Source organism: Sinocyclocheilus rhinocerous, unplaced genomic scaffold (genome assembly GCF_001515625.1).
Source record: "Sinocyclocheilus rhinocerous isolate Xijiao unplaced genomic scaffold, SAMN03320098_v1.1 scaffold24, whole genome shotgun sequence".
In the NCBI taxonomy this organism is placed as follows: Eukaryota; Metazoa; Chordata; class Actinopteri; order Cypriniformes; family Cyprinidae; genus Sinocyclocheilus; species Sinocyclocheilus rhinocerous.
The window spans coordinates 1206980-1234837 of record NW_015647124.1 but is presented as its reverse complement, the minus strand read 5'-3'; the positions used below and the strand labels follow the sequence as shown (position 1 = coordinate 1234837).

General features: G+C 38.5%; 1 protein-coding gene across 1 annotated transcript in view; it reads left to right on the top strand.

The window, feature by feature from the left end:
- The window catches only part of LOC107708880 (1-phosphatidylinositol 4,5-bisphosphate phosphodiesterase epsilon-1-like), a 77135-nt gene that overhangs the window by 32060 nt on the left and 17217 nt on the right, over positions 1-27858 (top strand). Inside the window, exons 3-13 of the mRNA XM_016513245.1 lie at positions 4900-5146; positions 15463-15779; positions 18330-18475; positions 19188-19446; positions 19800-20008; positions 22908-23577; positions 24259-24444; positions 24527-24644; positions 24832-25012; positions 27456-27578; positions 27673-27817. Of these exons, the coding sequence (XP_016368731.1) occupies positions 4900-5146; positions 15463-15779; positions 18330-18475; positions 19188-19446; positions 19800-20008; positions 22908-23577; positions 24259-24444; positions 24527-24644; positions 24832-25012; positions 27456-27578; positions 27673-27817 (2601 nt within the window). The remainder of the gene's footprint in view (positions 1-4899; positions 5147-15462; positions 15780-18329; positions 18476-19187; positions 19447-19799; positions 20009-22907; positions 23578-24258; positions 24445-24526; positions 24645-24831; positions 25013-27455; positions 27579-27672; positions 27818-27858) is intronic.

The window sequence follows — 27858 nt, the reverse complement described above, 5'->3', positions numbered from 1 at the left end:
CCCTCACCACAGTGCAACAGTGAAAAGGGACCCCTTTCAAACAGTGTCGCGTTCCGAACGTTGTTTAAGCGACATACACCGGTATTTAAAAAATTCATATCATAACAAAAATAAACACCGGTATTCGGTATGAACCGGTATACCGCCCAGCACTAATCTGTGCTGTTGATTTGGAAACAAAAAAGAATGAGTGTCAGACTTCAGGCGGCTGGTGAACGTGCAGATTTTAGTCCCTTAAGATCTGACAAAAGCAGACTTCGCTTTTATCATGAGCAGTGCAGGAAACCCATCCCATTAAAGAGTAATTATAAAGGACCTTGGCTCTACGGCTCAGGGAGGGGCTTCTGAGGACTGCCAATTCTGCAAAATCATTTTTCAGATAAGGAGACGGTTTGCTTAGTGCTGTAGTTTAACGTTTGGAAACAATGAGGCCCATTTTACAGGTGCAGTACTTGAAGTCCTGCATGTTTACACAGTTTCTACATCAATCAGCAGTGGATAACAGCCTTAGTACAGTATTATTTCATGCACATTATAGGTGTATTATCCAGCTTGAAATGCATATAATATGTAAAGAATAAGTGATGGCGGATCATTGAAGTATTGGAAATGAATGTAGACCCTGCGTCTATGCACCAGAATATAAATTTGTAAACATGATATAAAGAATTTAGTGAAGCATTTATACTTATAAGCATACAGTTACAGAACTGAAAGTCTGTCAACCAATGAGAATCAACAAGACTGTGGTATAATTTATGATAATGTGCTATGACCATGTAAGTCCATTGGTTATCTGGGGTCTAAATAATGTTGACTCATGTATTAACTAATCAAAGTAACATGAAATATTTAGAGATCAGATGCCATACTTTGTTGGCAGCAACTCAAAAATGTGTTTGCCTTTGCCTTTTAAGCATACAGTGATGACATGTTGTTTACTTAAGTACACTAAAGCAGGTTTTCTCTTCTTGATTAAAACCTCATAAACACAGTTTCAAAGGAGCATTGCCTCGTTACGCAAGTCCTCATCTTGATTGGTTTTTTTTTGTTGTCTTTTTGTTTGAAGTGAGAAAAATGAGAAACGGAGCAATTGACTTGCTAAGCACTATCAAGAATCTTTCATCCTGGTTGCTATGGTAATAAGCTCCTTTTTCTTCGGTGGTGTGCGCAACACTCTGTGTATCCAATTAAAGACGTTTCTCACCTCACCCTTGAAATATTGCATCTGCTGATTGTTTTTCTAGGGCTCCCAGAAGTGTGCAGTTTGCACATATTTTTAAATAAAAAATAAAAATACATGTTTCTTCCTGACATATATAAAATGTTTATATATATTTTATGTCAGGAAGTAAAATATATTTGTATTTTATTTATTTATTTAATGCCATTTTTGTGCAAACTGCACACTTTATATATATATATATATATATATATATAAAATATTATTCAGCAAGGATTCATTAAACTGAAAAAAGTGACAGTATAGACATTTATAATTTTACAAAATATTTATATTGTGATAAATGCTGTTTTTTTAGCTTTCTATTCATCAAAGAATACTGATGCAAAATCACTGTAACAGTTTCCACAAAAATAATAAACAGCATAACTGTTTTCAGTGTTGTTTAATAATGAGAAATGTATCTTGAGCAGCAAATTAGTATATTAGAATGATTGCTATTTAAATGTGACACTAAGACTGGAGTAACGATGCTGAAAATTCAGCTTTGCATCACTGGAATAAATTACATTTAAAAAAATAATCAAATAGAAAACTTTTGTTTTAAATGGTAATAGAACATACAATATTACTGTTTACTCCATTTTTGTTCAAATAAATGCAGCCTTGGTGAGCAAAAGAGATTTCTGTATAAGAAACTTCTTTCAAAAATATTCAAAATCTTACTGACCCCAAACTTGTGAATGGTGTATATATGTGGAATATATAGTCAAAATGTTGTCAGTGCAAGTAAAAATCTGAAACTTCTGTGAACAATACCTTACTGTAATTTACACATGCTTTCTGTTTTTGTTCTTACATTATAAACAACCTAAGTGAAAGGTGTTCAAGGTCCTGTGCTTTGCTTAGCTTTTTGCGTATTTTATTTATTTATTTATTTATTTTATTTTTTAGCTCAGAGCAACTGCTATTTGCCTATGTCACGTTGCATCGATGCTGAATCCATTTATCCAATGAGAGTGGTTTAAGTCTCATCAGAGCCAGCTCCGTTTGGGGAGAGAGGTGGCAAAAAAGCTGGGTCAATTGTTTCAGAGGAAGGGCACAGACAACAGCTGTAATGACTTTCCTGGAAGCAGCTGGCAGAAATGCTGTCTGGGATCACTAATGGTGAAATAATGGCTGCTCACTGCGGAGTGAGGAGATGTACATTACGTCAAAGATAGGAGTAAAACCACCAAATCGGTGCTCTTTCTCAATAAGGATAAATTTGATGGCAAGACCTGGGATTGTTGTTCTCCATTTCTGCTTTTATTGGGCTGATCATTCAGCAGTTACTAGTTCAGAAGAGAGGTCTTTTTTAACTCTTATAGCTTCCTGTTGTTATCATTATTAAGGAACCGGCTGTTGTTGGTTCCTTGGGTTGTTCACATTGACAGCGATTAAATCACTGCAGGGCACCAAGTCAGAGATTATTAAAGAAGCGTAGATGGCGACCTCCATGTCTATTAGGGGTTGCACCGACTAGTCAGCCAGTTGATTAGTTCTGCCACTAGTTGGGCTTATGTAGTTAGACCAGTGGTTCTCAATCAGATGGCCTCCACAAACTTCCAGGGGCCCCAATATGTCCTTAGTTATAAACTTAGTTATATCAACATAGTCTTAATTAAAGTGCTTGAAAAAATCTTAAAACAAATATTTAAGTAAATCACAAAAAATTGAGATGTAAAAGTGTATTAATGCCTATTTGGCAATATTTCTATTTTTTTATATTTTTTAAATCATGCCACATTGTAGTCATTTGTTCCCTCATTCTAATTAAATCAATATGAGGGAATAAATTAGTACATTGTTGCTGTGATTTAATAAAACAATGGAATTAATTAAGTCATAGGAACAAATTCTTAATTTGTGGCCACATTTAATATATTTTTGTCTGCATGTCATGTACAGGGCTCCGTATAACACTTGTCTTACTTTTGTTAACAAAAGTTCTAGTTTTTTGTGTGTGCAGGTTTTGACAGCAGGGTTTACACACATCAAAAACATAATACAAATATAGACGTTGCATAAACATTTAGTTGTTCAGCAGGATTAATAAATAAATAATATGAACATAAATTATTTTAAAAAATACAGAATATGTATACATATAAATACATACACACATATATATATATATATATAAAGAAAGATAAAAAAACAAAAACAAAGGACAAAGAAGATTTATGCAAAACCAGTATAAACATGCATCACAATGTGGCAATCTTCAGATTTTCAAGCTGAATACTGTATTCCCAAGGTTAATAAATGTGTTTGTTCCAGTGAGAAAAGGGTCTCATATCTTGTAAAACTTAAAAGGCTTGCCTTTTAATGCAGTAGAAAAGGCTTCATATGGAATAAGAACTTTAGCTGTATTTATCCACTAGCAATTTAGGGAATTTGGTCTGTTATCCAACATAGAAGTATACATTTGAGAGCATAGTTTAATAGTATTTGAAGAAGATGGGCTCCTTGGAATTTGAAGGGGAATTCTTGACTTATACCTAACAGACATGCTTTTAATATAAGCGAGTTTGTAATTGTAGTATTTTATTGAATAATAATGAATTTACCATTTTCAAGCATTTTTTTTTTTTTCAAAGAAAGGGAACAATGTAAAGATTTAATGTTAAAGATCAAAATAAAAAATGCAGATCCTGACAAATATCTTATAAAATGTGCAGTGTAATCGGTAATATCGATGTTGTTACAAGTTTATTAAAGGTGGGGTAAGCGATTTTTCAAAAACGCTTTAGAAAACTGATTCGGGCCGAATAGCAAAACAAACTTGTTGCCAGTCAGCAGTAAGGGGCGTGTCTACTCATGATGTGGAGGAGAGAGAGTTCAGTGCACAGGACAGACATTAGCGAGCCGAGCGACAGAAAGATAGAGATGGCGGATAAAAAACAAAAGAGGAAAACGTCTGCGGAACAAAAGAAGGCTTAAGGCAATAAGTAGGACCCGTGTAAATATCGGATCAGCTTTCCAGCGCTGGAGAGAACTCAAGGAGCGGAAGGCCTGCGATCGGACGCCGAGGTTGCTTTGTTTCTTCTCGATAGGTGAGTAACACCGTGTCTGCGCCGCAACAGCTAAAGTCTGTCTAGTACACTGGACGCGACAAAGCGACCGTTGAAAATCATTTGAAATTTGTGTCAATGCGTCATGAATAGAAAGCAGCAGCAGTTTTCTGTCGGGGTTTTGTTGTGCATCGCCGCATCCAGTGTAGACCATAGATATGTATATATATCTATGGTGTAGACCGCATCACTGATTATAATGAGTTCTATAGTATTTTATCGCACCGAGCCACTCGTGTGTGGTGTAGACACGGTGTAACATTGGTTTTGCTTTTTTTCACAGAACTAATCGTTGTCTGGGTTGTGTACGTATGTGTGGGGCGGATCTATCAAAATAGGGGCGATAATCTTTTGGGGTTGGAGCGTGTTTGTTTTGGTGATTTCAAATGTCAACATTGGCTACCAGAAATCGCTTACCCCTCCTTTAAGCGGTGGGAAATTTTCCCCACCGTAGCATCTCTAATAGGAGAGCATTCATATGCTGTCTTGTGAAAAAAGCTGAGATTCCCCTGGGTTCGACAACCTCAGACAACATGTTCTCTGTTTAACAATACAAAAACATCAACAAACATGCATTGCCATTGTCTCTCTTTTCTACAGATTGACCATGTTGATCCTACCCTGAGTCCTGAAGTCTATCTCCTGCACCCGTCCAGAAAGCTGCTTGCCCAGGCTGTGTCATGGCTGCCGGTCTCCCTGTTGCAAATTAGATTCAGGGCCTGCCTTCCTAGAACCAGCATTGCAGCTCATCTGAGCGGGGCCCTGCTGGAAGCCACAGCTGCTCTCGGGGCCCGAAGTTCTCTGCCTAGCGTCACTGTTGGCTCCACAGGTAGAGCGATGCTGAAAGGTAAAAAACCCACCAGTTTTGTTGATGCTTCATGCTGATGTTTTTACGATTAAAGGGGAAATTAAATGGTTACTCCACCCCAAAATGAAAATTTTGTCATTAATCACTTACCCCCATGTCGTTTCAAACCCGTAAAAGCTTCGTTCGTCTTCGGGACACAGTTTAAGATATTTTGGATGAAAACCGGGAGGCTTGTGACTGTCCCATTGACTGCCAAGTAAATAACACTGTCAAGGTCCAGAAAAGTATGAAAGACATCGTCAAAATAGTCCATCTGCCATCAGTGGTTCAACCGTAACGTTATGAAGCGACGAGAATACTTTTTGTATGCGAAGAAAACAAAAATAACGACTTTATTTAACAATTCGTCTACTCTGTGTCTCTCCGCATCACTGTAGCGCCATTTTGGAGAATATCCGCTGGACGCAAGCAGCGTACGCTCTTCTGTGTCAGCCGCGACACAAGGATACGTTTTCTACAAGTATTTACACTTTTATTTGAACGAAAACAGTGCATCTGTGCAGCGCGGCTGACACAGAAGAGCGTACGCTGCTTGCATTCAGCGGATATTCTCCAAAATGGCGCTACGGTGATGCGGAGAGACACAGAGGAGACGAATTGTTGAATAAAGTCGTTATTTTTGTTTTAGCTTCGCTACAGTTATGAACATTGTAGCAAGAGTAATGAAACTTTATTGAAAATTTATTAACATTTTCAATAAAAAAGTATAATTTTTTAAAATAATGCTAATTTAAATCTTACAATAATACATTCACATGCAACAAAGAGGCAGCTCATTGAGAAAATGGCACAATAATGAAAAATCATAGAGACACAACCACATAAATTAGCATTAAATGTGTCTTGACAGAATTTGTATACTTCCCAATGTGGAAGTACAGATTATTTTATGGATGTACTATAGCTAAAAGGAATATAGTTAGTGGAGTTATAGTACAGTTGTTCAAGGATAATGTATTTGCATATGAAAAACATCAGAACACTTCAGTACCTTTCAGAACTTTTAAGGCACTAACCTGACAATTTCAGCAACCAAATCTTCTTCAGAAGTGCTCATTGTGGCGTCTGTCTGAGGCTGACACTAATTGCTGCATGCTACACAACCATATAGCCAATATGGAACAATACTTTCTATTCACGTTGAACAGATAAAAAAAGACAACTTTAAGGGTCTTTGTATTCCCATGTGGATACAAGCACCACAATTACAGAGTAGAGTAATAGATAATACAAAAATAGTGAGATAATATTTTCTGCATAAGAATAATTGGTTTCTTTTGTTAACACAATCTTCTTTTGTGCATAATAATGACTTTGCTTTATTATTGTGTGTTTGTTTTCTTTAATTCTGAAGAGAACATAGCAGTTCTGCTGGCTGAAAGATGATTCATGAGGAGGCCTCTTACAGGCGCCGCAGAAGCAGGTTATAAACTAATGAAAATCATCTCTGCTCCATCGAGGGCTGTGTAACGTGACCGACGCGGGGGAGAAGGGTGTCAGTCTCTGACTTCCTCAACCCTCGGCTCTCTCACTTTGGCCAGCCAAACGATTCAAACCGTGCACTTCAAACGCCTGCTTTGATTTAAAGAAGTCAGACAGTGCTCTCCCTTTAATTTGATTCTGGCCGCATTAGCTTATCACCTGGCGCTCATCCATTTGGTGTGTAACCTTCAAGCCCTTCGTGAGACATGTCGGTGTAAAACGATCCTCATTGATTTGAATGCATAGCGCTCTGGACTATTTCCAGGTGACATGACGTCTGTGTGAGACCATGAGTCAGTGACCCTGGTATTCACGGCCTCATAATTAAATACGCAAGCATTATTTTTCTCTCGCGAGGAAGTTCAGGCATCTGGGCCAAAATGCAATCTGGCCCCTCTCAATGGACACCATTTTTGGGCTGAGAGGTAAAGATGTTCTGCAAATTAAGTGACACCGAAAATCTCGTCGTGTACTGAGCTTTATTAGCTGTTTTGGGCAGCAAAGTTGGTTGTAATCTGTAGTTTTAGACTGTTTTGTTGGGTCGGTCAGTGAAATGTGTTAGTTTTTGTGAAATGAACCTACGAAGCCGTGGTGTATGTGGTTAATTTTTTACCCCATACAGAAGTCTCATGTTTATTTTAGCAGATGGCAGCGTTGCGCACCTGAAATCTGTTTTACATGTTGTCTTATTTTCCTTTTTAAAAAAGTTTTTTTTTTTTTTTCAAATGCAAACAGCTAGTAAAGATTAAACTTGATGATGAAAAATATATTTAAATCCTGCTTAACATAAAGTCATGAGGAGCTTTTGCACTGTAGCTGACTGTAGAATTTCCACATTCAACATCCTGCACTGTTTTTGATTCAGGTATGAATGAAACAAATTAGCATCAGGGCTGAACAATACGGATGGCCTGCCAACCGGGGGTATTTCAGGCCAGCCAGAACAGTCACTTGCATTTTCATGGTGATAATTTTACATTTATTGGTCTTGGACATCCATTGTTTATGCTTTGCACAATTGGGTCATTCCATGTCAAATCAACCAAATTTCAGAAACTTCCCCGGCTCTAATTTTTGATTTTGCCAATATTTTTTCTAAAGAAAGATAAACATGTATGGTGTTGAAAGCCAAAATATTAAATGTCACAGATGTGTATTTACTGAGTAATCCACTGTTTTGTAGAAGGTGGTCAAAATGACAATTTTCACCTGAGATTCTGAGCCAAAATTAGGGGGGTAAAAATGACTTCAGAAAGATGGCATCGACATTGTTATTTTTACACAGAGATTGGTAGGTCTATTAGTAAAATCTGTTGACTTAGCAATCTTTGTTGCATTATGTGCCAATGGTGACTGTTAAAAAATGGGAGAAAGCACTTTTCATGTTTTCTTCTCCAAAGTTTGCATGCCTGTAACACAAGTAAAAAAGTATAAAAGATATCTTAATGCCCTTTTAGATTTTGGGTCTTAACAAACTTTCCTTTTGCCATTTTCATTTTCAAGGCAATATTGGAATTTAAGTATGGCCTCAAGAGTAAATTGTTAAATTGCGCACATTTTTAGTGGTCAAAAACCAAATGCGGGTCACTTTGCATACAGATCATACTTATTTTCTTTTAAAGAAGAATGTCTGAAGAACAAATAATGTTGAAACTAGAAATGTATCTTTTATGGATCTTTTGACCCTCCTCTACAAAATAGTGGATTACTCAGTAAATATACATCCATGAGATTTAATATTTTGGCTTATATCACCAAACATGTTTGTCTTTCTTAAGAAAAAATATTGACAAAATCAAAAATTTGAGCCGAGGACCTCTGGTTGAGTTGACACAAAATGACCCAGTTGGTTTTCTGTGATGTATTCAACATTGTTGTTGTAAATTCTGCTGATTTGTCACCAAGATAATATTTTTTAACTGGCTAACAGATTTTAGGTTATGTCGATATAGAAAAATGGACTTTTACATTATTTACACTGTAGCTGTATAATTTACAGCTTGCTTGCATATTTTCTTTTGCAAAGATAAAATGGTAATAAAAAAAAAAAATTAACAAAAAATAAAAATGTATATACTTTTCCATAGTCTGGGGTCGCTAAGATTTTTTCAGTGTTTTTAAAAAAAGCTTCTTCTGCTCACCAAGTCTGCATTTATTTGATCAAAAATGCAGTAAAAACTGTAATATTGTAAAATATTATTACAATTTAAAGAGCTGTTTTCTCTTTTAATATATTTTGAAATGTATTTTTTTTCCTGTGATGCAAAGCTGAATTTTCAGCATCATTACTCCAGTCTTCAGTGTCACACGATCCTTCAGAAATCATTCTAATATGCTGATTTGCTGCTCAAGAAACATTTCTGATTATCTTATCATAATATCTTTCATTATCAAAGAAATTATAAGATAAGATACATTTCATTAAATTCTGAAATTTACATTTATAAATGTATTTACTACCACTTTTGATGAATTTAATGTTTGCTTGCTGAATAAAAGTATTGCTTTCTTAAAAATCTTACTTAACAGTAACAGTAGTGTACATGAAAATGCATATTACTAGCACATAAAAAATGTATTTCTAAAAATAAAATCACTACTGGGGAAACAGAAGGTACAATTTTAAGAATCATTCATAATCTGAACATGTCTGTGGTCATTACGACCCTGCATACACCCCTTTTTCAACAAAATGATGCTCCAGCAGTGGAATGCCTTTGTGGTAATTGAGTTTGTTTTATTTGAAGTCTAGTGCTTTAGAGACATTGCAAAAGATCCGTCTCTAAGATTCATCTCCCATCTTTACAGCAGCAAAAATATTTTATTAACCCCATCCACAGGGGGTCAGGTTCACACAGGAAAGCTTTTTGTATGGGAGCAAACAGTTCTCCACTGAACACATTTTGAATATAGTGAGACACTCATTTGAGGAGAATTCTAAAATAACGATTAGAATTGGGTTACTCAAAAACAATACAGCAGCATGCACACAGAGTTTCAGTGGTGATGAATAGAGGTGGACAGGAATAGCGGCGGCTGGGTCAGGTCAGGAGAACACACTCGCTCACGTATGTGCTGAATGAGAAGTGGCTCTGTGCTCGCAGAAAAAATGCAAACTCTGAGACCTTTAACACTTGTGTTAGACAGTTATGGTGTGTTTATATGGCACTGAGATTTCTGACTGCACGCTGATGACGTGTTATGAGTGCATGTGCAGGAAATTGCAAACCTTCCTCTATATCAAATTAAACTTATTTACTTTATTATCTTTTGTATATTGAGATGTACAGCTTAAATAATGAAATTAGAAAGTGTCCAGGGGCTTTTAAACTTGGAAAAACTGTCATAAAATGTGTCCATTCTTGACTTGTGCTCTTAATTCCAAGTCTTCTATACAATACTTTTTTGAGAAAACGACCAAAATTTAAGTTGATATTCATTGGAAATTTTCTCGTTTGCTATAGATCTCAAACTCCTCCACACTTTTTAAACTTTGGTTATGACACAAAAGAACCAACAACATTTGGTGTCATTGACGTCAAACCTGGCATAGTGCCTCTTGACAGCCCAATTTTTTGACACCTCTGGAGGGGGAAAATGTGAATAATAACTTAAGTTTCTGTCACAAATCTTTTGTGTGATTTCCAAGGCTTGCATGGTATGGGCTAATTTTATGGCACTTTAATGAAACTTTTTGTCCACTTTGGAGCTTGACATCCCCACTTCACTGTTTGCTTTTGTTGTATAGAAATGTGCAGCCTGAACATTCTTTAAAATTTCTCCTTTTGTGTCATATGAAGGGAAGTCATACAGGTTTAGAATGACATGAGAGGCCAGATTAGGGCTGGGTGGTATATCGAGTTTGTATGATATACCAATATATTTTTTTATAATCGATATGGTATGAAGCAATACCGTTTATAATTATATACAGTACTGTAGTTTGATACGACCACATCTGAAAAATAGCGAGTGGAAGACACGGTGTGAGCTGCTGCAGGAAAAGTGCATAATCCAATTTGTCCTAAACATGAGACAAGCTTTATATTAAGGGCTTTAAGTAACTCGTAAGATATAGTTAACATGTATAGTTTAAAGCTGCTTGCCCCGTCAAATGCTCTGACTGACTCATGTGCTGCTGACAGATACACTCACGCATGCGCACCAAACAGACGGCGTGCAATGAAATAGGAGCGCAATTAATTCTGACTAAAATATAGCTTACATTTTGCTGAAATATTTGTAGTTGGACAATAAATGTGACAAATGTAGGTGTTTTTAGATTATAATGTTATAATGTAATGTGATTTTAACAATTTTATGCACATAATATATAGGATAGCCTACATGGTTACATTCACTTTATTTGTTTTCATAGCCTTTAATGTATTTTTTCGTTGGACAACATTTGGCAGGATGTGAAAGTTTTTTATTTATTTATTTTTTTTAAATAAAGAAATACTGAGATATAATGTATATTGTATATCGTAAATTTAGCCATATCGCCCAGCCCTGCGCCAGAATGACTGTGTTGATATTCACAACAGTTATTGAAGTTGTTAGAGGTCTTTTCTATATTCAGCAACAATGACTTTGACATGTCTTAAGGGATACAATTGATTCCAGTTGTTAATGGCTTTATAAATGCAATTCCTGTATCTACCGGACAGCTTTTCTCTGTGCTTAATGGAGCTTGCATGCATATGGATCTTTTCTTCGATCAGTCTCTCTTAGGATGTACTGGGAAAGTTAATGATGGAAACGAGCATGCTAAAGCACATCCCCAAAGTCTCATGCCCAAATTTAGGCTATAAAGTCATTGTTTGCCTATCAAGTTCTCGTTGGACTCTTACCCAAGTCAACCGGCGAGCTCTTTATTGGTGATCAGAGCATGTTTGGGTGCTCGATTTCCTCGCCCTGCACTTAACACTATGTGTTGCTTTCATCTATGAGTAACTTGACCTGCCAGGAAGGAGCAGCCAATGGAGAGAGTAAGTGTGTGTGTGAGAACAAGAGAGAGGGAGGGGAGTACGAGTGGCCAAACAGTGTGTGTGTGTGTGTGTGTGTATGAACGAGTGAGATATGCAGCGAGTCAGATTTGTGGTAGTAGAGAGCTGGCAGCTGCAGTCAGGCTGAGTTTAAATGTGGCTGAGCGCCTCTCGTCGCTGTGGCGTGAAGCAGGGAGTCAGCGAGCTGACTGCCGCTCCGGCCACAACCATGAAACACTCCCACTCACAGAGGATGGACTACAGGCTGCTCAGTAAGTGACGCTTCAATTTTACCATACACACAACAACAGGCAGTGCTGTCACTTGTGGAGTTATTTTCAATGTAGAATCAATAGTGCTGTTCTGGTGGCCAGTGCTTGGTGTCAAGGACTAAAGTGTTGTGGTTTGTTTTTTGCTGTATAGAGAGTTAGTTATGTACTGTACTTGGCAGCTCAAGGTTTTTGGTGTATGAGACTAGAAAAACACTAGTCTAACACTAGTCAACAACCCTGGAAACACTGTTGTGGTGTTGATTTTTAGTAATATTTTATGCCAGGTATGCAAAAATCAACAGGGAATACGCCTTAATGTTTGATTCAGGTTGCATAATTTGTTTGCGTTGAGAGCTGGCAACCGTAGTCAAAAAGTCGGACAGGTTTGGTATGACAACAGGAATTAGTGATTGTCCCTTTAAAGGATGGAACAAATTCAGTGTTTATATAGACAGTAGTTGAAGAAAAAAAGTCTGTGTAAACAGAAAATGGAAGAATAAGTATATGATTTAATTTTAATTAATTTTATATTTTATTTTATTGCATGCTTTTTTCGCAATGCAGCCCTTTCTTCATTAATACATTAGGTTACGTAGATTGGGTCCTTTTAAACTGCCTTGCACCTAAAGTGAAATAATAAATAAAGCTTAATACTAAACTGAGCAATTGATTAATTCAAATATGTATGTAGTTTAATGGTACATCCACAAGTGATTTTGAAAGAGATTTCTATTTTGCTTGGTTGCAATGTTCTGTAGGCTTTCACTCTTTTGTTACACAAAATGAAACATGCTGCTCAAGGTTATTCTGAATGAGTGTCTATTTCTAGTTTTTTTCTTGCATCTTCATTTCATATACTTTTTCTGAAGGTTGTAGAAGAGTCTGTGGGCATTTACTTTCATAACTCATTGAATACTGCAAATCTATCTGCTAATGTTTGGTACATGAAGCATTTACAGTATAATGTCCATGTAGTATTAATAGACTAAATCACCAGAGAGGAAACTTTACTGTGCATTTAAATGAGTGACATCACTTTTTTGTGATTAAAGAAATTTTGTTACAGTTGCCCTCAGTCTCCCCTACATGTTTCAGTGTAATGTTTTTATGGTTTATATAGGTCTTTTATCCACCTAGGCAGTACAGGTTAATTGTTTTGCAGAAGCTCTTTCTATTAATGATTTATTCTCCATAGGAGATGGGATACTAGGGATGGTAGTGTAAGTCAAACTCACTGGTTGTAAATCAAACATGCATAAACCGGACTATTTCTGTCCAAGACAAAGGCTCTTTTCTCCTAAAGCTCTTGACTGATTTTAGGCCGGCTGCTACGTTGTTTCAGCATGATGTCTAAATAAATCCTTAGATATCTGCCATCCCTGTTAATTGTATATTACAGAGTGTGAACATAAACATACACTAAGGCTGCTTGATTATGACAAAAATGGGATTGCACCCAAAAGCAATGATTTAATCCACACTTTTAACTATTTGTTTATTGTAACAGTTGTAAGTGGAATCACAATTATTTTTTCCAACTTGTTGTGCTCCTCTAGCATATACACATGTGTAGGAGGTGCACCTCAGCTGCTCTGCGTGTCCCAAAAGCAGGCTGTCTGCCATCGTTCACAAAACGAGCGCTGCTTCCTGTCTGCTTTAGACCTGCACCATGAGTGGCCCATGCATAAAGATCAGGGCAGCTCATTCACAGCCTAATGCGGTGTATTCATTTCCTTCCATTTTGCTTCAAAAGATGCCATGTGCAAAGAGAAAAGAACACATGTGATGGCTAATAAAATGCAAATGGATATGAGACCGCATATTGAAGAGATGATGTGCCTAAAACTCACCTCAGAAGAACTCTAAGTATGATAGGCCATTGGTTTAGTTTGAAGCAATACAAAGACAGCACAGCTCAGGTGTATTAAAACTTATCAATATTGATATTTTTTGAAGTTTGATTCCTTGTAATCTTGTAAATGTAATTGCATTTCCGAGCTATACTGCAAAGAATTTGTTCATATGTAAGTGAGCTGCTCACCTAGACAGCATACAGTCTTGATACTTATATTCCTGATTCATAATATTTTACACATTATTTGTGCATTTTCCTTTTATTGAAGTATTGTGTCATTAACTTAGCAACATGCTAACATTAAAATGTAGAGCGTTTCAAACGGAGGTTTTGATAGGATACTTAGAGTCTTAGTGTGTACTAAGAAACACACCCTCATGTTCTATCAGAAGACTAGACTGAATACACAAATCAAACAGCACTCTCACTCTGCTCCTCCTGTTCCGGCGGTCGCCATGGCGGCGCGTTGAGCTGAAGGAGTGCAAACACTGCTTTTGACAGCTGATGCTATCCAGACAAGCATGATTCACAGTATTTTTATTATTTTTGCTTGACCTGCCCTTGAGCGCCATACCAGCATAACCGTTTTCTGATCGCAATCTCAGGCGAGAGTAGAGGAAACAGTGGAGATATGTAAATGTGCCGAGACTTAATGAAAAAATACTGTGCCCGGTGATGCTGAAGAAATGATCCATCAGTGTCACAGTATATGGGCTATTGGGAATTTTTACAACTCTGTCCTGCATGGCGTCTTTCACTTTTACTAGACTGCTCTGATGAGTCACACAGTATACATTATTAAAGTCATTTGTTTTGTCTTTTGTGGTACTCTCCGGTTCTCTTTAATTACTATGTAAATACTGTGCTTTATTGTATTACGATTGGTTTATCTATGTCTATGTTTATCTTTGTCCTTTGCACTGCACTGTACTGAGCACAATTATCACCAACCCTGTCGTGAGGCAATAAAGAAGATGGATTCATATGTTGATGTGAAAATGGTTTATTGAATTTGTAAATACCATTTTAGGGGCATGTAATAAATGGCCTATATAATGGCTCTGTTCCAAAACCTAGTGAGTTGCCTCGCTACCTGCTGACTATATAGGCAACTACCTTCTGCATCCTAACTGGAATGGACCCTCATATGTGACTACTATCTTCATAGGGAAATTTGTGTGCTCTACTTTTGATTCAAAGTTCTTTGTAAATTAAATTGGAACTAAATTTGGTTGATTATCAGTGTTTCTCCCTTGTCATCCACCACCATTTATTTTTTTCACAGAGGTTGTTGCAATGCATTCTGAAGGATGCATGTAAAGCTAACTTACAATATAGCCAAAAATCTTAGTAATAAGATACCTCTTAGATGGCATCATTTTTCCTCCCACCGTTTGGAACAAGCTTTGTGCCGGGCAGCTTCTATGATGCCATAAAATGAGGAGGAAGATATAGAGATTTTAGAATGGAGTGGGGTGTGTCTTTAGAATGGCAAACCATGCAGATCCCACTGGGCAAATGCCATTTTAACTGCCATGTTTGCAAAGCAGCAAAATCCAGTTGTCTGTCATCATGTTAAGAAAATAGCAGAAAATTGGGATATAGTGTGGTCGGAGAAGGACATTAGAATTAGAGAAGGGAATTAACGGCTACCTGTCCATACATATGTTATTCAGTATACTCCACTGTCTTTTTCAGAACGGCAGCTGTGCAGCTCCATGGCCAACTCCAGCATCCTCCCGTCAGCTGTGACGGGCATCAGTAAGGAACTAGCCGATCTGCAGCACCTCATCCAGTTCCCTGAGGAAATCGCCACCATCCTGACAGAACAGGAGCAGCAGCTGTACCGCCGTGTCTTCCCACTTGACTACCTCAGCTTTCTCACCCGAGACCTGGGAAGCCCAGAGTGCCACAAATGCCACCCGCACCTGAAAGCCTCCCTGTCCGCCCCCATCATGCCCACTCAGAATGACCACCACAACACAGTAGAAGACCTCGTCACAAGATTCAATGAGGTGAGCATTCATTAATGGTGCAGATTCATTCCAAAGGGAACGTATGGGCGATAGAGTGGTTTTGGCTTTGGAAGAAAAATTGAGTTGGACACCGAAGGACATTTGTCATGGTTGGTTTGTTGGTTGCCATCACAAGTGTCTGTTTTACTTGGATCTTTAAAGTACGATTTAATGTTAATAAAATTCACAATTCATTTCAGTTCATATCAAGTGATAGGCCAGGTAAGTGAGATTATATTATCTTGCTGTATGTGTGTTGTTTTCTTTACGTTTTCTGACTAAAAGCAACCAAAAGGCCATTTTAAAGTGGTTAAGCAAATTATAATAATAATAATCGGCAGGGATCCCAGACCAATACAATTAGTGTGCCTCCTCTATTTTAAAACCCACGAGGCGCCACTGGTAAGAGTAGGTATCTAGACAACTTATGATTGGGAGTAACTTGAAAAAAAGATTTGCAGATGCTTACAGCCTTGACAGTCAGTGCTAGTTATGTAAGACTCACAACTCAGGAAGGTGACCTTCACATGGCTTTCATATTGAAATCAATCTTATATCTTGTCAAGTAGCGTAATGCTCTAAGGAGTCATCTTTAATTGTTGAATGCAGTTCCTTGAAAGTTATTGCTTAACTTTCCATTGCATAGTTGTTTAGAAGAAACATTGAAGGTTTCCTGGCCGAAGGGAGTTCAGATCATAGGCCTCGATGCGATGTAATACTGTAAGAGCATAAAGTGAATGGATCACATAACAGGACTGTGCCTCACCCCTCCCACCGTTAATCCTAGTGTCCTTTGCGAACAAGTCATGGATTCCTCCTTTAGTGGATTTGGTTTGCTCTTTTACCCTAATGCTTCCTGTGGACTCATACCTGCTCCAGCAATGTGATGTGTTATTTTGGTTATGCTGTAACCCACATAATACATCCCTGAAGTGTTGCCACTGGGTGTCCATGCACAACCTAGGGTTTGTGGTCTGTTGTCTTTGTTGCGGTCAGTTGTTTGTGGTCTTATTCGGACACTTGACCAGCGGCCGCCTTTGAAGCCCCTTCCAGGGTGCAGTGTCTCTGGCAACTCTTATGTAAGTTTTTAATGCGTCAAATCTGCTGTCTGTTCACTGCTAGCTGGCCGGCCTGTGCAGTAACTCAAGAGCAGCAGTCTGTCCGGTGGAATCCTGGCAAAATGGCATGAGCTCCAGTGTACCGGTCCCCTCGTATTAAACGTCCCTGACCATCCGGGCCCCAGCAGAACTGTTTATGTAACTGACTGACTTTCTGTGAGGTGTTTTTAGCTACAACACGCCATCACATAAATATTTGTGCTCAAACTGATTGCTGTTATAAGCGCTCAGGACTAGAGATGGTCAGATTCTGTGACTTGGTGTTTAAAGAAAATGTGAGTGGTGATTGATCATACAAAGACTCGGCACCACGAGACTGGGGTGTTCTGGGTGGTTGCCAGGGCGTTGCTATGCAGTTTCTACACTGATTAAAAAAAAAAAAAAAAAAGGAAAATGTTCTGGTAATTTTCTGTTAGGATATTATCCATAAATTTCCGTTAACTCTAAAACGCAATGCAATACAGTGCAAAATTCAAAATACATGTAAAACACCTGTAAAAAATCAATACGGAAAATTCCTTTTTACGGAAAAGTAAAAAAATTTTTTTTTTGAGTGTACGGTGTTTTGAGTGGTATGCGGTTTATAGGATGTCCTGGGTGGCTGCCAGTGTGTTGCTATGCATTTACTGTCTTCAGCATGCTGCTATGCAATTGCTAAGGTTTTCCAAAGATCTTTAGAATGCTACTATGCGGTTACTGGGATGTCCTGGGTGGTTGACACTGCATTGCTGTCCAGTTGCTGAGTGGTTTTAGCATGTTGCAATGCAATTGCTAGGATGCAATTGATCAGGATGTTCAAATAGAGCAATGCTTTGATAGCACCACACAGTACATTACACTTTTCAAAGTGAAACAACCCACATACGACTTAATTCCCTGCATATTAAGCTGACATATGAGAATATAACACTGGAGATGGGATTTCTTTCTTAGTTTACTTGTTTTAAAACAAAAGTTCATCATTTACTTGCCCTCATGTTGTTCCAAACCTTTACAAAAGGTTATGCCAAGTTTACACAAAAGTTTAACACAAATTTTGAACCAGGTGTCCTGTCCACTGTGAGTAATGTGTTAAATTTTGAATGTGTCTTACACAAACCCATTGTATGACTTCAAAAAACTTGGAATATACAGTAACCCAGCAGTTATATGGATCACTGTCTTGTTATCTGTGTTAGTGTTATGGGGTCCAGTGAACTCAAATCTACATTTGTGCACTCAAATCTTCATTTTTCTTCGAAATGTAAATAAAATCATGTTTGAACTCCTTAGTTTAAAGCTAGAGATTTATGTTACACAGTCTGCAGTGTTTCTTCCAAATATATGTGAATATACACCAATAAAGTGAGAGAGTGAATAAAGGAGGAAGGTATCGGAGATCAGTATTTTCTCAAGATTTGGCCTCAAACTAAAGTGTGTGTTGTGTATTTAGGTGAGCTCATGGGTGACCTGGCTTATCCTGACTGCTGGGTCCATGGAGGAGAAGAGAGAAGTCTTCTCATACCTTGTCCATGTGGCAAAGTGCTCCTGGAACATGGGCAACTACAATGCGGTCATGGAATTCTTGGCAGGTCTCAGGTATGGCATGATGCCTTGAATTGCTTGGTTAGAAAATAAATAATCATTTGAGAATAAATGGTCCTTTCTGTTTGTATTGTGTTATCCTTAACAAAGTGAGGAACATTCTTGGGTCATTGATTTGTTTTTAACCGCACATTTGCAACATGCAAAAGGATGAGTCTCACTGCTAGTATCACTGCTAATCTGCAACCCAAGTTACTTTCTTATTGGACTAGTTATCTACAATTTTCTATAAAGTTCACTCTCATCCAGCTCTGTGTCTTTTCCCACTTCCAAAGGGATTTTTTGTTTTCTTGCTGAAGATTTTAGTCCTCTATCAAAGGTTTTATGCTTTATACCATGAAGATTAAAATTAATACTAAAGTCCTCCAAGGCCGTTTTCACTACAGTCAGAAAATGTAACAACCTCTTGGAGTTAGCAGTGGAGTCAGTTAGCTTTTTTCCCCACTTGTGTACCAACATGAAAAGCAAAAATACAGTTTACTGGCTATTATACAAAAATATCATATGACTTAAACCAAAATCTAACTCTGGTGACACATAATCATCTATGAGGTCAAAGCATGTACACTATCTACAAGACTGCATCCCTGACTTAACTTTTAAATTACATTTGAAAACTAAAATGTTCAGAACCCTTGAGCAATATACTAACAGGGCGCCCAGAATTACGTCCCTACAGCCTTGCTCACTGCTTACTCTTCCCCAGGTCTCGCAAAGTGCTGAAGATGTGGCAGTTCATGGACCAGGCAGATATTGAGACCATGCGTGGTCTGAAGGACGCCATGGCCCAGCATGAATCATCATCTGAGTACAAGAAAGTGGTCAACCGTGCTCTCAACATCCCAGGATGCAAAGTGGTGCCCTTCTGTGGCGTGTTCCTTAAGGAACTTAGTGAGGCTTTGGATGGTGCGGCCAGCATTATTGGACTCCGTCCATCGTTTGATTCTGAAGAAGATCCTGTTGAGGTGAGGATTAGGTGCTTCCAAAGAGTCATGATGACTAACACAGGAAATTGTATCACCACGGTTGAATTTAATTGCCTTTTACAGTTACAATAATAATCTTGAGACCATTTTGGCTAGCTGGAGCAATTACCTTTTCATCAAACATTTAACATGCCTGCTGAATTGCTTCCTGGCTTTACAAAAAAACACATTAGCGTGATTCAACCAGGAAAAAGACATTTTGTCACTTTGGTTATTTCTTAAATCACCCATGAACGCTTTTAAAGCCCACAAATCTACTCGTATTGTCCATAATTGTGGTTATTTTCTTTTGTGTGGAATCTCTGTGGTGAAGTGCTCTTTACCTTACACAGTTTGTCACTGACTACAATGGCCAGCAGCACTTCCTGCAGAGGGTTGGGAGCGATGGGCTCCACAGCTCAGACAAGGAGGCGACCGTCAGTAATATTCTGCAGACGATTCGCAGCTGCAACCGAAGCCTGGAGGCTGAGGAGCCTGAGGAGAAGGCACAAGAGATCACAGTTTGCCCCAAAAATTCTTTCAAAGACAAGAGCAGAAGCCAGTGAGTTAATTTTGGACCCTGTTTGCAGATATTTGATGTGTTTAGTCTAATCCATATACGCCTGAGGCATTTTCAGTTTGTTTTAATACCATTAATAGTAGGGCTGGGTTTTGACACAAATTTCACGATTCGATTCGATTCTCATTTACAAGCTTTTGATTCGATTACCGATTTGATTCGATTCAATATCGATTATTTTGGATATATATCAGGTATAGTAGGCTACATGCCAAATTTTCTCAAGGAAAAAAAATATCTCGACTAATGCTGTAAAATATACACGAGTTGGTACTAAGTTACACGACTATAATATTGAAGGTTAAAATTGACTGATTTGTTAAAATTACACTTAATGAAGTTTTTAAAATAATAAAGTTACAATTACATAATAATATTTCTACTTCAATTCGTTTTTTTTTTTATATAAACATAATGGATGCTGTCATAAAAACTTGATGGATTTATTCAAACATAAATTAAACATTGAAGAACAGTAAAATTTATAATGAATATGTTATATGGTGCATATATTTAGCAAAATGCCCCTCTCTACAGTTTATTTTTCTATCTGACTAATGAGTTTATGGTCACCGAATATGCTTTCTGAGGTAAATGTGACGTTATGTGACTTTGTTTACAAGCTGTTATATTAACGTCTTTGCGAGGCTGAAACACCATGCTTATTGCGATATATTGGATGGGAAGTGCCCTTTCAACGTTCCGTCCATCAACTGAAAACAGGCTAGGCTAATCGATTCTTGAGATTTAAGAATCGATATCGTTCCGTAAAAATGAGAATAGATTAATATCGAGATATCAATATTTTTTTACCCGGGCCTAATTAATAGGCTCTCTGCATAGAGGTTTGGGTTATTTCTTTGCACTTACCTGTGTTAAGCAAGGAGATCTATAATACCTAGCATTCGCATGAATCTCAATGGGAGTTGCTTGACTGGTGGAGGAACCACTAGATGTGTGTGATTTGATCTGACGTCTGCCATTGTTGAACATGGACATGTTTAAGTTTAAAGTTGTATTTGAGTCAATCACAACTGTAAAATGAAACCTCAGGATACTGACTTCATAGCAACTCTATTTGGTTGTTATTGGGGTCACCACAAGAACACACAAAATCCTAAACCCAAAAGCATCGGAAAGAGAAAAACAACTCATTTTCAAGTTTTTTTTTTAAAACCCCCACTTTAGCTTAAATAAATAATATCTGACAAAAAGTCTCTCCATTACAGTATGTGGTACTCAAATGAGTCTTGATATGTTTTTTATGAAAGTTATGGCTGGGTTGCTGTGAAATTCTATTCGTCATAAACAACTCACTCAGTGTACATGCTTTACTACTATTTTTCCTTTCTTGACAACCTTTAGATCATTTAAAAGAGAATGAAAGAACTACTGTAGCATGTGAGTGCTCAGAGTTTATTTTGAACCTTTAAACATATTATCAATTTATGAAAAGATTTCCAAAGACCTTCCATTTGACTGCAATGTTTCTCAGTGGAACATGTTGTTCTCATGAGTTTGTTTATGCATGCTGACCTATGTACAGAGCAGAAAGCAGTGAGTTTGTAGTTCTGTTTGTCCTCAATGCTGAGGCAGTTTTGTTGTCCGCAGGAAGGTGATCATATCAGTTGTTAATACTGTGTCTCTGGAGAATCTCATTGCCTTTGTTGTAGACTCCATCCCAAGCATTTTCATCTTTCAAGAGACTGAATCTTGAGCAGCTTGGCTTTGATGTACTTCTTTATACTCTCCCAGTACCTCTTCCAGTTGCAGGGCTGACTTTATGCCACAAATGTATCAAAGTTGAGCATGCTGTGTTTGGGTACAGATCCACCCTACTTTCATTTCTCAAAACACTACCTTCTGTCTTTTTCTTCCATTCAAATCAACCCTCCTTCAATTCAACCCTCCCTTACTGTCCACTCTCAAGAAAAGGACCTGGGTCAGAGCGTGTACTGTAAGTTGCCAGATTGTGCTTCAATGGTTGCACTAACTGCATTGGTTTCTAAGTGACATGCAGTGTTTCAGTTGTATGGGTTTGGTGTGTTTTCACTTAGAAATGCATGGATTTCCTTCCTCTGAATCCACAGTGCAGAGTTGAAGTCAAGACCAGATTCTCCAAAGCCCAGACCATTCCCCCAATCCTTTATGAGACCGACCAGTGCCAAACCCCCAATACCAAACCAAGACTAGACCCCTCAATAACCAGCATAAGACCAAGACCAAGAACATAAGACCAAGACCCAAGTGAATACACAAAACCCAGACCAGTACCAGAATTCCGAGGACCAGACCAATACCAATCCCCTATAACCCAGATCAATGCTCTAAGTCCAGGCAAAAACTGCTGGTCCAAGAACCAGACTGTCCATTTTAATTAAATGGAGATAATGCAGAATTTATTCCACCATTCATTTCAGACACTGAGGCTAAGTAGTTGTTAAGAGCCATGGGATCCTCTATAATGGTGCAGATAGAGTGCAAACCTGTGGTTGAGGTTATCACCCACCTCATTACTCTCTGGAAACAGACTGCAGTCTTGTCTGAGACCACAAACTTAGACTCATATCCAGACCAAGACACAGAGTAAATGAAATGCAGACCACAACCACATTTAAGCTCAAGATGCCAACTCTGCCACAGTGCACGATTTAAAGTAATTGAACTCATAGCATTGTATTATGTTCCATAACGGCCCCTACATTTGTGTCTTATAGATAGACAGTGCTCTTCAATAATCTAAGCTTCTGTCAACTCCTTTTGCAAGACTAATATGGCATTACCTCTTCCAAGACAGTGAGAGGTTTCCCAGGCAGAGTTCTGTTTATTCAGTCACTTGATTCTTTATTTCTGCTTCACCTGCTTCATGTAATTTTTGTAGGTTTTTAGTAGGAGACCTCTCAGACTCTGAAGGGGACCCACTTGAGCTGACTAAGGGCATAGACCTCCAGGCCACAGAAGAGGTGCGTGGACTATTTAGCCACGGTACAGAGCTCATCCCCTGGTACGTGCTCTCTCTTCAGCCGGATATCCACCAGTTCCTGCTCCAGGGAGCAACTGTTATCCACTACGACCCCGAGACCCATCTCACCTCCCGCTGCCTCCTCCGTCTACAGCCCGATAACTGCTTCCTTACCTGGTCCAAGTCCCACAGTAGCTGTGGCACAGGTGGAAAAGCCAGAGGCTTCATGGGACATCCACCATCCCCAGACCACTTACCTCTGGGCCAACCTGTGCACTGCGGACTGACCGATGGACTCCTAGACCTTAACGTGGTGAAGGCCGTGTTTATGGGTCACCCTGGAGTGGATGTTAACTATGTGTGCCTGCAGCACAAACTATGTAACATGAACCCTGGTGAAAATGGTGTCACGCTGCTATATGGACTTCACACCACAGACAACAGGCTCCTGCACTTTGTGGCCCCCAAACACACGGCTCAAATGCTGCACGAGGGCCTCCAGGAGCTGCTCAGTGACATCAGGAAGATCAGGAAGTTTCCTGACCAGAGACTGCAATGGCTGCGAAAGCAGTATGTTAGTTTGTACCAGGTACGTTTACATTTATTCAAGTGCATTTATCAAATACAAGTGAGAACACTGTACAAGTAGACCTACAATACCAGATTTTGTTGTATTTGATGTGAGGATTTTACTAATATTTTTTTTAAATGTTTGAATTTTATGTAAAACATTACAGCTAGCAAATTGCTTGTTTTTATGTTAAGCTCATTCATCCCTTAAACATGGTAAAGATTGCAACAATTACAACAACCACCCTTCTATAAAAAGGTCTGCTGGTCTTACAGTAGCTAGCCACCAAGCTGATTTCCATTTGTCATGCTGGTCTGGTTTGATAGTTTTAGAAGGGTTTAGGGCACTTTTTAGCTGGCAGGTCAACTGGCCAGCCAGCTTACCACCAGCTGGCCAGGCTGGTAGACATGGCAAACCAGTTTAGTCTGCATTTAAATAAAGATTTTTGCACACATTTTGTGTTCTCAGTGTTGAATTATAGAAGTTCACATTGGAGGACTTTGGTGGTATTGAAGTTTTCATACCACTAAACACATTCCCGTTTTGACTCTTGTAATGCCCTGCACTGTTTCCCTTTAGCATAACTCTACTAACTTTAGGTCAGCTAAGGCACAGCTTTCTTTTTTTCTAAATTCCATTGATTATTTTCCATTTTTATTATCGGTGGGTTTTATATTGCTGTAAAACTACCTTTTCCAGGAGGACGGTAGATTTGAGGGGCCCACACTGGCCCATGCTATTGAGCTGTTTGGTGGGAGACGCTGGAATATGGGCACTAGTGGCCCTGGATCCACCAGCAAGAGTGCAGAGAAGAACTCAGCCCAGAAAAACAGCCCGCTGGGCATTAACTCCAACGTCAAGAAGAAGAAGAAAGCCTTAGTTAGGGTAAGGAGTGAAAAACCTTGAGCCAACAAAGGCTGTCCTGGCTTAGCTATATGATTTAAATAATGCACTATTCTGTTCTCAGGGAGACAGTGGTGATGGAACAGATGATGAGATGATCTCACGCAAGACCAGGAGCTGTAAAGAGACTTTGGGAAGGAGAGAGTCAGACCCTTTGGAAAGTGTTGAGCAGGAAAACGCTGGTGAGAGTTACTGAGCATTGTGTTGACAGCTACTCTGACTTTGGTTAGACATAATAGTTGAAGAATGTTGAGGATGGTATCCATTTCAGCTGGTTTACCAATACTTTTTTAATTTATACACTGAAGATACTAGTTTTGTGATGCTAAGAGATCAGGGACATTGTGGCATGTTTGAATGTTTCCATAGAGGACTGCAGTACCTTTGGCCACCCTGGACCCCTTTCCTTATCCAACAGCAAAGGCCAGTCTCCTGGATCCTCCTTATCCTCCTCCTCATCTTCCTCTGGCTCCTTTAACACAAACACCTCCACCCCTACACGCCCCCATTCGTCCCCTGTTCTCCCCGGCAACTCCAAAAGTCAGCCAGGGTAAGGCCACTCCCTCTTTAGAAATACAAATCCAGTGCATTCCCAGAGAGCACACAGGCTTCTATTCAATGTGTTTTATGGGTTTAGCATGTTTTTGATCCTGTTCTTTTAAAGATATTTTCAGATGTTTGTATACAAGAAGGATGCAACATGAAATATGCAAATAAAACAACATTAAACCTCGTTCACAATGTAGTTTCCTTCTATAATCTGACACATTTTTAGTAAAATAGGATAACGTGTGAGATTTTTAAGTTTTTTTTTACTTTTTAAATTTTATTCCATGAAAGATGGTTCCAGGTGCTTGAAGGATTTTAAGAGATGTGATTTTTTTTTTTTTTTTTTAACCAGTGTAGATGATAAGAAGTAGGATGGTTTTACAAAGCTGATCTCTCCACAGATCTCCTGACTCGCAACGGCTCTGACCTGGGCCTTTTTATCCGCACACGTCAGCAAATGTCTGATAACCAGAAGCAGATTTCAGACGCCATCGCAGCTGCTAGCATCGTAACCAATGGCACTGGAGTGGAGAATTCATCGCTGGGTGTGCTGGGACTGGCCATCTCTCAACTCAATGACTTCCTGGTCAACTGTCAGGGAGAACATCTGAGTTATGATGAGATCCTCAGCATCATACAGGTGTGTGGAAGAACTCTCTGAAAGCTGATCTCAGCCAGAAAGTTTTATAGACTTTACTGATCACACCTATAAAGGTTACTTTGAATATGACAAAGGTTATTCCTGTTATGAAGCACATTAATATGCTTGTGTTGTAATTTACAGACTCATCTTTGGATAATGACACTGTGCTTCTGTAAAGCTGCTTTACGGTTGAACCTAATTTGTTTCATAAATTAAGAATTTAGCAACATTGACACCGTTATTGAACTGAACTGAATGATCAGAACTGACTTGAGCAGAATAATAATACCACTATTGTCTTTTTAGAGCTGCTTTACAGCAGAAAAGTTTTTTTTTACTTTTTAAATTTTATTCCATGAAAGATGGTTCCAGGTGCTTGAAGGATTTTAAGAGATAGTTCGCTCTAAAATGAAATTTGTCATAATTTATAACTATTGTGTTGTTCCAAACCCATAAAGCTTTTTATTTGTTTTTGTTTTGTTGAAGTTGCCCCTATTATGCATTTTTAAGGTTCCTAATATTGTTTTGGAAATCTTTTACAATAGGTTTACAAGCATGCAAGGTCAAAATATGCATTTAATATCACCTTATTTTCCAAAGATTCTCATTAGTTCAAAGCAGTTCAAAGATTCAGTCGTGAATAGATAAGATCCCTAAAGTTGCAAAGACTAAAATCTCAAACCAAAAGAGATATTCTTAATAAAAGTTAAGACTCATCCACATATCACCTTATTTTCCAAAGATTCTCATTAGTTCAAAGCAGTTCAAAGATTCAGTCTCTCTAAACCCCTCCTTTCCCTGAGCCTACTCTGTTTTGATTGGTCAGATGGCCCAGTCTGTTGTGATTGGTCTACCGCGTACAGCGCGTGTCGTAAAAACGATACGCCCATTGCCATAGTTGCGTATTTTCAACGCTCAATAGAAAATATAAACATTAATTATTAATCTTACTTACAGGTTGTGATTCAGTGGAACCAGCTGATCCAAATAAAGTGGGTACTGAGCCTTCTTTCAAGAGCAAGTGTTTTGTGAATCCCGCCATGAACTCCCTGAGATTAGAGAAGCAGTCGTCAGTAAAATGACGGGAACACAAAAAAGGATTGGGGTTGTACTGATTCTTTGCAGCCTCATCTTTTTTACTTTCACAGTGTCTTCTTAACATGACATTAACCACGTGAATAAGCTACAGTTTTTTCGGGGTGAGTCAAGTTGTTGGTGGCCGGCCAACGTAGAACATAGGCGGGCATTATGCAAATGTGTTACCCTGTTACATGTAGCCGTCACAGAAGTGGGATTTTGAATTACTGACGACTCGTTTAGGCTGTTCAGAGTCGGTTCTTTCTTTTGGGAGATAATAACTTTATTTATCGTGCACCTTCGGCTTTACAACTTTGCAGATTGTTTACATTCACGTACAGCTACATTACACACTGCAAGAAAGGCAATATTCCAAGTAGCATAATAGGGGCACTTTAATATTCTCTCGTCATTTTCCATCCATTGAAACTCTATGCAGTCAACATTTTTATGCTTCAAAAAGTACCTAAAGACATTGTAAAAGTAATACATTTGAATTATGCTGTTTAATTCAATTGCTGTATATGATGAGCAGACTTAGATTCAGGTGTTTATTCAATGCATATCAAACATAGTTAATGGTTAAGCTCAATCATGCTTGTGTGAGGTGCAAAAACAAATCTCGATGGCTTTTTTCATAGTGAAGAATAAATTGTATTACTTGTCTTGAAGCATGTAGTAAAATCAGTTTTGCTTCAGAGCTGACTATGTTTGGTGTTTTTAGGGCCTGGAGCAGTCGGAGCTGGCATGGTCGAGGGAAAGGCTGCTTTAGGGGCTTCCAGGACCTCATGATCTCCGACAGCATCATGAGCTTTGTTGAATTTGTAGAGCTCTTCAAGTCTTTTAGGTAGAACACACCTTTTCCTCCAAAAAAATACTCCGTGTGTGTTTTGAATTTGGTGACTGTTGAAAGTTTCCCATTTGCCTGCTAATGTGTCCAGCATTCGCAGTCGTAAGGATCTGAAGGATCTGTTCGACACCTACGCTGTGTCTTGTAGTCGCTCAGGTCCTGACTCTGTCCCACTCTACACCACACTGAGGATTGATGACAAACTAACAGGACTGCAACCGGATCTTGGTGGGCATGTGTGAATAATAAGAGTGATTTTTTTTTTTTTTTTTTTAAC